The 10,528-nt window shown below is 34.9% G+C and overlaps 1 protein-coding gene across 2 annotated transcripts in view; it reads left to right on the forward strand.

Moving 5' to 3' along the window:
* MROH9 (maestro heat like repeat family member 9) overlaps nucleotides 1-4,900 on the forward strand; it is a 74,583-nt gene extending 69,683 nt beyond the window's left edge. The window contains exons 22-23 of one of the 2 annotated variants that reach the window (XR_012489001.1): nucleotides 2,241-2,338; nucleotides 4,415-4,900. Coding sequence is in view for 1 of the 2 variants with exons in the window: in XM_074308336.1 (XP_074164437.1) it covers nucleotides 4,415-4,683 (269 nt within the window). In the remaining variant the exon portion in view is untranslated. The remainder of the gene's footprint in view (nucleotides 1-2,240; nucleotides 2,339-4,414) is intronic. The other variant, XM_074308336.1, reaches the window with a different exon arrangement.
* The last annotated feature ends 5,628 nt before the right edge of the window (nucleotides 4,901-10,528 follow it).

Consider the following 10,528-nt stretch of genomic DNA (forward strand, 5'->3'; position numbering starts at 1 on the left):
CTTACAAGAACTGATGCAAATCTAAGTGAGCAGAAGGAAAAAGAAAATTTATACAATAACAATATTATAAAAACAAACCACTTTGAAAGATTTAAGAGCTCTGATCAACACAATAACCAATCGCAATTCCAGATGACTTTTTAAAAAATAATTATTTTATTGTTATAGCTTTTTATTGACAAAACATATGCATGGGTAATTTTTCAACATTGATCCTCGCAAAAACTTTTGTTCCAACTTTTCCTCTACTCCTTCCCCTACTCCCTCCCCTACATGGCAAGTAGTCCCATACATGTTAAATATGTTAAATACAATATATGTATACATATGTATACAGTTGTCTTGCTACACAAGAAAAATCTGATTTAGAAAGAAAGTAAAAATAACCTGGGAAGAAAAACAAAAATGCAAGCAAACAATAACAAGAGTGTAAATTCTATGTTGTGGTCCACTCTCATTTCCCAGTGTTCTTTCTCTGGATGTAGCTGGTTCTGTTCATTACTGATCAATTAGAACTGATTTAGATCCTCTCATTGTTGAAGATAGCCACTTCCATCAGAATATATCCTCAACAGTATTGTTGTTGAAGTGTATAATGATGTCCTGGTTCTGCTCATTTCACTCAGCATCAGTTGATGTAAGTCTCTCCAAGCCTCTCTGTATTCCTCCTGCTGGTCATTTCTTATAGAACAATAATATTCCATATTCCACAATTTACTCAGCCATTCACCAATTGATGGGCATCCATTCAATTTCCAGTTTCTAGCCACTACAAAAACAAATATTTTTGCACATACAGGTCCTTTTCCCTTCTTTAATATCACTTTGGGATATAAACCCAGTAGTAGCACTGTTGGATCAAAAGCTATGCACAGTTTGATAACTTTTTGAGCATAGTTCCATATTGCTCTCCAGAATAGTTGGATCCATTCACAACTCAACCAACAATGCATCAGTGTCCTAGTTTCCCCACATTCCTCCAACATTCGTCATTATCTTTTCCTGTCATTTTAGCCAATCTGACAGGTGTGTAGTGGTATCTCAGAGTCATCTTAATTTGCATTTCTCTGATCAATAATGATTTGAAACACCTTTTCATATGAGTAGAAATAGTTTCAGTTTCATCATCTGAAAATTGTCCATTCATATCCTTTGGCCATTTATGAATTGGAGAATGGCTTGATTTCTTATAAATTTGAGTCAGTTCTCTATATATTTTAGAAATGAGGCCTTTATCAGAACCTTTAACTGTAAAAATGTTTTGCCAGTTTATTGCTTCCCTTCTAATCTTGTTTGCATTTGTTTTGTTTGTACAAAAGCTTTTTAACTTGATATAATCAAAATTTTCTATTTTGTGATCAATAATAATCTCTAGTTCTTCTTTGGTCACAAATTCCTTCCTCCTCCACAGGTCTGAGAGGTAAACTATCCTATGCTCTTCTAATTTACTTATAATATCATTCTTTATGCCTAGATCATGAACCCATTTTGATCTTATCTTGCTGTATGGTGTTGTTTCTGCCACACTAATTTCCAGTTTTTGTCAAGTAATGCATCTTGTCCCAAAAGTTGGATCTTTAGGTTAATTCCAAATGACTACATATGTGTGTGTGTTATAATTATTTTTATATACCTACATAACTGGTTAAATAAGTTATTTTGCTTGACTATACATACTTGTAACAATGTTTTCCTTTGGTTGCTTTCTTTATGTGGGGATAGGGGAAGGGAAGAAAAAGAATGTGTACTGAAAGTAAAATAAAATTCATATTTAAAAACACTTTTAAATAAATTTTAAAATTAGATCATTAGTAACTTTGGAAAAATAGTTTCAATTAAATAATGAAGTTGAAAGCCAGATTGCAGAATTAAGGTAATGAAAAAAAAAAAAAAAGAGATGTGGAAGCATTTGTAAATGTCTTTAACAAGGAGATTAATTACAAAAGAGAGGAGAGCTAATTGGATGCTCAGAATGAGTGAGAAGCATTGTTATTGTTTGGATGATGGAGTCATAAGTGTGCTTGTTGGCAATAGCAAACATCCAGTAGACAGAAATAAATAAAAGAGAACAGAGGAGGATAGAAAAGAAAATCTGCTGGAGAAGATAGGATAGAGTAGAACAAAAGGTATATGTTACCTTTATATGGGGGAAGGACTCTTTCTTCACGCCAGACAGGTGAAAGAAAAGAATGAAAAGTATATTTGCCTTCATATAGTGATTCTTTCTTCCTGGGAGGCAGGTAAAGGAAGAGATAGTACAAATAGGCAACTGATATGAGAAGAGGAAAAAAGAGAAACTTTTCTGCAAATAGGCTCACTTTTTTCAATGATATATGAGGTAAGATTCTTATCAAAACACACAGAAGGAGGGGAATAATAAGAAGCCTAAGGAGGGATTAAAAAAAAAGTCCAGAAAAGCTACTGAAGTGAATGAAATAATTAGTTGACTAAGGAAGTTAAACAGTTTGCTTTGCTGCAATGAGGGCCCAGTTGAGATTATGTACCAAATTTGTAGTGGACCTAGGTCAGCATCGTTTCATAATTCTTTCCAGCTCTATTTAGTAATGAGTGAATATATGTGAAGGCAGCAGATGTTAGTAGTCCAAGGTTGGGACTTAGTAATGCATAATCGGTGATAGATAAGGTAGGGGAAAGATTTGAATTTGAAAAAAGAGTTAAGTTCAATTGGTTCACCAAGAGATGAAGATAAGGAAGAAGGAGGATGTTCAGTGCAGAAATGATGACCTGGGAAAAGAACTGAATGGTGGAGCAAAGACAGATTGCAGTGAGGATTGTGAAGAGAGTTTGGGGTTGTAAGGTAGAGGGAAAAACAGAATGATAAAATATCATGATCAGATAAAACTTTGGAAGAGGAATACATGTAGTTGATGGCAAAATCACTGATATGATCATCTCTATATTTTAACTAAGGTGGCCTGGAAAAGTAAGTCCTAGAAAAATGAGTATTTTTTTTTAAAAAAGGGAAAAAAAGAAAATGAGTAAATTGGAGTGATGCAGTGGATAGAGCACTATCCTTGGAGTCAGGAGAACCTGAGTTCAAATCTGGCATCAGACACTTGATACTTACTAACTGTGTGACTCTGAGAAAATCATTTAACCTGAATTGACTCACAAAAAAGAAAGAAAGAAATGAATAAATGAAAAAACTGGAATATTTGAGAGAGGTTATTTGAGGGAATCTCAATATGTTATAACTATATTAGTATGCCCTAGTATGAAAGCCCAAATTGGGACAAGCCCTTGCTTGGACAAGCATTGAGCTCATTGAGGAAAAAAAGAGAATATCCTCTGGTCAGTAGATGAAAGCTACCAAAATCTTGACTGGGTATAAATGTAAATTGAAAGATTCTCAGTGGAAGACAGCTTCCTGAGTAGTAAAAGGGGAGTCTGGAAGTGGTGTTTGAGGAATATTCAACCCTACTTAGGACCAATAAATATAAGTGAAAGTGCAAGCTGTATTGGAAATGGCATCCAGGGATCCCTTCATTAGGAAGGAGTTGGGTTTCAGTAAGTGCCAAAAGATGGGAACACAAGGGAAAGGTTGAAGATGGAAGGAAACAGTAGTAGAACTTCAAAGTGGTAGGATTGAAGGGATAGGAATAAGAGAGTAGGCAATGGCAGATGGGGAATAAGGTTTGTAGGGAGAGGGAGAGAGAGAGGGGGGAGCAGGGGAGGGGAGAGTAGGGAAGAGGAGGGGAGAGTAGAGAAAGGAAGAGGAGGAGAGGCTAGGGGAGGGGAGGGGAAGGGAGGAGAGGTGTGTGTGTGTGTGTGTGTGTGTGTGTGTGTGTGAGAGAGAGAGAGAGAGAGAGAGAGAGAGAGAGAGAGAGAGAGAGAGAGAGAGAGAGAGAGAGAGAGAATGGAAGAGGAGAGGAAGAGGAGAGGAAGAGGAGAGGAGAGGAAGAGAGACAGAATCTCTGAAATGGAAAGAGGATAGGGTAAGAGTATTATAACCATTGAAGAATGAGTTCAGACAAATTAATGATGACTAGAGAGGAGTCCATGGAAGAAATTTCATAATTAAATGATTCAGGGCCCTCCCTAGATATCCAGCCTTGTGGCAGGAATTGACTAATGTGGGACCTAGAAAGCCTAACTTCTAGTAAGAAGGAACGGGAAAAATTACAGCTTTTGAAAGTCCAGACAACAAAGCAGAAGCCAACAATTCAAAGTGAATCTAATGCAAGAACTGAAGCCCTGAAGACAATCCTAGATTCAAAGACAGGGACTAGAACTTGGTGGGTAGCTTAGATTGGGACCCACAAAGGTATTCCTTGGGAAAACTCAGGAGTTTTGAAGCCTCAAGAAACAGTAACAGGGCTCAGTCAGAATAAGGTTCTGTTATAGGAGGTGTCCAGTTTGATCAGAAGAGAGTGAATTAATTTTCTTGTTTCAGCAATGGAAAAAATGCTCTCTGATGAAGATCCTTCTATCAAGAGGATGGCTGATTTTACTTACATGTTATTTAAAGAAGTATCTAATGAAGTGACAGACAATAGCCTTAAACAAATTTTCCGAAGGCTGTGCCATCTTCACCACTTCAAAGATATCACACTTCTTTATAATTACAAAGGTAGAGAACATAGTGACTCATGTTATGAATTGGATGAATATAAAATACAACATATAGAAGGAAATATTTCAGTAGAAAATGCGAACTTTTAAAAAATAGTCTCATTTCAGTCATTGAAAGGAGTTTCCTATCCACAAAACAAAGTCTGGTAGAAAGCCTATTTATCTAAATTGATGTTGTAAAACCTTCTTTATTATGTATCCAAATGTACAAATTTTAAGGATATCTATTGTGTATCTGCATTTAGTACAATGACTAGAAGCTCTATTTTACCATAGATACCAATAAAAAGAAAATATATGATGGTGATATTTTTTTTAATTTTAAATGAAGTGAGGCCCCAAACTGTAACAAGAGACAGAAGCCTGTTTCATACAAGACATAGGTTTCACCACAATAAGATTCATACTTACCAATGAAATACCATATGTATAAAATAAAAGATGTATTAAGGCATCCAGTACATTACTTATAATTTCCAAGGGCCCAAATGCATCATTTTCATTCCTAACTCAACTTCTGCATTGTCTCCTATCCAAAGACTAAATAGTCTATAAAACTCTTTTTTATATAATTTATTAATTTCATAATTATAATTTTTTGACAATACATATGCATGGGTAATTTTTTTTACAACATTATCCCTTGTGTTCACTTTTCCAAATTTTCCCCTCCCTCTCTCTACTCCCTCCCCTAGATGACAGGCAATCCCATATATATTAAATGTGTTACAGTATATCCTAGATAAAATATATGTGTGTAAAACCAAATTTCTTGTTGCATGGTAAGAATTGGATTCTGAGGTTATAAGTAACCTGGGTAGAAAGACAATAGTGCAAACAATTTACATTCACTTCCCAGTGTTCCTTCTCTGGGTGTAGCTGTTTCTGTCCATCATTGATCAACTGGAACTGAATTGGATCTTCTCTATGTTGAAGATATCCACTTCAATTGGAATATATCTTCATACAATATCGTTATTGAAGTGCATAGTGATCTCCTGGTTCTGCTCTTTTCACTCAGCATCAGATCATGTAAGTCTCTCCAAGCCTCTCTGTATTCATCCTGTTGGTCATTTCTTACACAACAATAATATTCCATAACATTCATATACCATAATTTACCCAACCATTCTCCAATTGATGGGCATCCATTCAACTTCCAGTTTCTAGCTACAACAAAAAGAGCTGCCACAAACATTTTGGCACACACAGGTCCCTTTCCCTTCTTTAGTATTTCTTTGGGATATAAGCCCAGTAGTAGTACGGCTGGGTCAAAGGGTATGCACAGTTTGATAACTTTTTGGGCATAGTTCCAAATTGCTCTCCAGAATGGCTGGATTCTTTCACAACTCCACCAGCAATGTATCAGTGTCCCATTTTTACCACATCCCCTCCAACATTCATCATTAGTTGTTCCTGTCATCTTAGCCAATCTGACAGGTGTGTAGTGATATCTCAGAGTTGTCTTAATTTGCATTTCTCTGATCAGTAGTGATTTGGAACACTCTTTCATATGAGTGGAAATAGTTTCAATTTCATCATCTGAGAATTGTCTGTTCATATCCTTTGACCATTTATCAATTGGAGAATGGTTTGATTTCTTATAAATTAGGGTCAGTTCTCTATATATTTTGGAAATGAGACCTTTGTCAGAACCTTTACTTTTAAAAATATTTTCCCACTTTGTTACTTCCCTTCTAATCTTGTTTGCATTAGTATTGTTTGTACAGGAACTTTTTAGTTTGATGTAATCAAAATCTTCTATTTTGTGATCAATAATGATCTCTAGTTCTCCTCTGGTCATAAATTCCTTCCTCCTCCACAGGTCTGAGAGGTAGACTATCCTCTGTTCCTCTAATCTATTTATGATCTCATTCTTTATGCCTAAATCATGGACCCATTTTGATCTTATCTTGGTATATGGTGTTAAGTGTGGATCCATATCTAATTTCTGCCATACTAATTTCCAGTTTTCCCAACAGTTTTTTCCAAATAATGAATTTTTATCCCTAATGTTGGTATCTTTGGGTTTGTCAAAGATTAGATTGCTATAGATGTACCCTTTTTTGTCCTTTGTATCTAATCTGTTCCACTGATCTACTGGTCTATTTCTTAGCCAATACCAAATGGTTTTGGTGACTGCTGCCATATAATATAGCTTTAGATCAGGTACACTTAGACCACCTTCCTCTGACTTTTTTTCATTAGTTCCCTTGCGATTCTCGACCTTTTATTCTTCCATATGAATTTTGTTGTTATTTTTTCTAGGTCATTAAAATAGTTTCTTGGGAGTCTGATTGGTATAGCACTAAATAGATTAGTTTGGGGAGTATTGTCATCTTTATTATATTTGCTCGGCCTATCCAAGAGCACTGAATGTCTTTCCAATTATTTAAATCTGACTTTTATTTTTGTGGCAAGTGTTTTGTAATTTTTCTCATATAATTCCTGACTATTCTTTGGTAGATGGATTTCCAAATACTTTATACTCTCAACATTTGTTTGGAATGGAATTTCTCTTTGTATCTCTTGCTGTTGCATTTTGTTGGTGATATATAAAAATGCTGAGGATTTATGTGGATTTATTTTGTATCTTGCCACTTTGCTAAAATTCTGAATTATTTCTAATAGCTTTTTAGCAGAGTCTTTGGGGTTCTCTAAGTATACCATCATGTCATCTGCAAAGAGTGATAGTTTGATTTCCTCATTTCCTACTCTAATTGCTTGAATCTCTTTCCCAGCTCTTATTGCCAAGGCTAGCATTTCTAGTACTATATTGAATAGTAATGGTGATAGTGGGCAACCTTGTTTCACTCCTGATCTTACTGGGAAAGGTTGCAGTTTATTTCTATTGCATATTATGCTTACTGACGGTCATAAATATATGCTCCTGATTATTCTAAGGAATAGTCCATTTATTCCTATACTCTCAAGAGTTTTTAGTAGGAATGGATGTTGGATTTTATCAAATGCTTTTTCTGCATCTATTGAGATGATCATATGGTTTTTATTAATTTGATTATTAATATGGTCAATTATACTAATAGTTTTCCCAATATTAAACCAGCCCTGCATTCCTGGTATAAATCCTACTTGATCATAGTGTATTATCCTGGGGATGATTTTCTGAAGTCTTTTTGCTAATATCTTATTTAAGGTTTTAGCATCAATATTCATTAAGGAAATTGGTCTATAATTTTCTTTCTCAGTTTTCAATCGACCTGATTTAGGTATCAATACCATGTCTATGTTGTAAAAGGAGTTTGGTAGGACTCCTTCATCCCCCATTTTTTCAAATAGTTTATATAACATTGGGGCTAATTGTTCTTTAAATGTTTGGTAGAATTCACAAATCCATCTGGTCCTGGGGATTTTTTCCTGGGGAGTTGATTAATAGCTTGTTCTATTTCTTTTTCTGAAATGGGACTATTTAAGCAATTTATCTCCTCCTCTGTTAATCTAGGAAGCCTATATTTTTGGAGGAAGTCATCCATTTCACTTAAGTTGTCAAATTTATTGGCATAAAGTTGCATAAAGTAACTCCTTATTATTTCTCTAATTTCCTCTTCATTGGTGGAAAGACCCCCCTTTTCATTTGTAAGACTAACAATTTGATTTTCCTCTTTCTTTTTTATGATCAGATTTGCCAAAGGTTTATCTATTTTATTAGCTTTTTCATAAAACCAACTCTTGGTTTTATTTATTAATTAAATAGTTTTTTTTTACTTTCAATATTATTGATTTCTCCTTTTAATTTTTGTATTTCCAGTTTAATTTTTGGTTGGGGGTTTTTAATTTGGTCTTTTTCTAGCTTTTTCAGTTGCAGGCCCAATTCGTTAATCTTCTCTTTCTCTATTTTCTTCAAATAAACCTCTAAAGATATAAAATTTCCCCTTATTACCGCTTTAGCTGTATCCCACAGATTTTGGTATGATGTCTCATCATTGTCATTATCTTGGGTGAAATTATTAATTGTTTCTATAATTTGCTCTTTCACCCAGTCATTCTTTAAGATGAGATTATTCAGTTTCCAATTACTTTTTGGAAAAAAAAGTAAGTACTTCTTACTGAATGTAGCTTTTATTGCATTGTGATCTGAGAAGAAGGCATTTATTATTTCTGCCTTCCTACATTTAATTTTGAGATCTTTATGTCCTAATATATGGTCAATTTTTGTATAGGATCCATGAACTGCTGAGAAGAAAGTATATTCCTTTCTATTGCCATTCAGTTTTCTCCAAAGGTCTATCATACCTAGTTTTTCTAATGTTCTATTTACTTTTTTAATTTCTTTCTTATTTGTTTTGTGGTTTGATTTGTCTAAATCTGAGAGTGCAAGGTTGAGATCTCCCACTATTATAGTTTTACTGTCTAATTCTTCTTGCAATTCTCTTAACTTTTCCTTTAGAAAGTTAGATGCTATACCACTTGGTGCATATATGTTTAGTATTGATATGGCTTCATTATTTATGCTACCTTTCAGCAGGATATAGTTTCCTTCCTTATCTCTTTTAACTAGATCAATTTCTGCTTTTGCTTGATCTGAGATAAGGATTGCTACCCCTGCTTTTTTTGGCTTTACCTGAAGCATAATAGATTCTGCTCCAACCTTCTACCTTTATTCTGTATGTATCTTCATGCTTTAAGTGTGTTTCCTGTAAACAACATATTGTAGGGTTCTGATTTTTGATCCAGTCTGCTATCTGTCTCCGTTTGATGGGAGTGTTCATCCCATTCACATTTACAGTTAAAATTACTAATTCTGTATTTCCTGCCATCATATTATCCCCAGATTATGCTTTTTCCCTTGACCCCCCTGAACCCCTTCCCCGATATTTAATTTATAGACCCCACTTGTGACGTGCAGCCCTCCCTTTTTTTTTTAGTATCCCTCCCTCCTCCCTCCAAGTCCCTTCCTTATTCTCCTTTTCCTTTTCCCTTTTCCTCTCCCCCCTTTCTCTGAAAAACAGATATGTCAATTATTTACTCTTTGAGCCTCTTCTGATGAGAGTAAGATTCACACAATGTTTCTCCTCCTCTCTAAATTCCCTCAGATATGGTGTATTTTCTATGCCTCTTCCTGGGATGTAGTTTCCCTCTTTTTATCACTCCCTCCCCTTTTTCTGATACTACCCCCTTCCCTTTACTACACTCCCCCTTTTTTCTTTTATATCAGTAAAATCAAATTATCCATGCGTACTTTCTATATACCCACAACAGAAATACAGTTCTCAAGGGTTCTGTGTACCTTTTTCTGTTTCTCTTCAGTCTTGTGGATGTAGATCAAATTTTTTGTTTACGTCTGTTTTTTTTCTTAGAAACATATGGAATTCCTCTATTTCATTGAATGACCATTTTCTTCCATGGAAAAAGATGCTAAACTTAGCTGGGTAGTTTATTCTTGGTTGCAATCCTTGATCTTTTGCCTTTTGGAATATCAGGTTCCAGGCCCTTCTATCTTTTAATGTGGAGGCATCCAGATCTTGTGTGACCCTTATTGTGGCACTTTGGTATTTAAATTGTTTTTTTCTAGCTGCTTGCAAGATTTTCTCCTTTGTGTGGTAATTCTGCAGCTTAGCCACAATATTCCGTGGTGTTCTTTTTTTAGGGTCTATTTCAGAAGGAGTTCGATGAATTCTTTCCACATCTACTTTCCCTTCTGTTTCTATTATCTCTGGACAGTTCTCTTTGATAATTTCCTGTAAAATAGAATCTAGGCTCTTTTTTTTGGTCATAGTTTTCAGGAAGTCCAATGATCTGCAGATTCTCTCTCCTAGATCCATTTTCCAGGTCTATAGATTTTCCCAGTAAGTATTTGACGTTATTCTCCAGCTTTTAATTTTTTTTTTTTTTTTGTTTTGTTTGACTGATTCTTGGGTTCTCAATGAATCATTCATTTCTATTTGTTCCATCCTGAATTTTAAGGAGTTATTTT

This window comes from Sminthopsis crassicaudata, chromosome 4 (assembly GCF_048593235.1).
Source record: "Sminthopsis crassicaudata isolate SCR6 chromosome 4, ASM4859323v1, whole genome shotgun sequence".
In the NCBI taxonomy this organism is placed as follows: domain Eukaryota; kingdom Metazoa; phylum Chordata; class Mammalia; order Dasyuromorphia; family Dasyuridae; genus Sminthopsis; species Sminthopsis crassicaudata.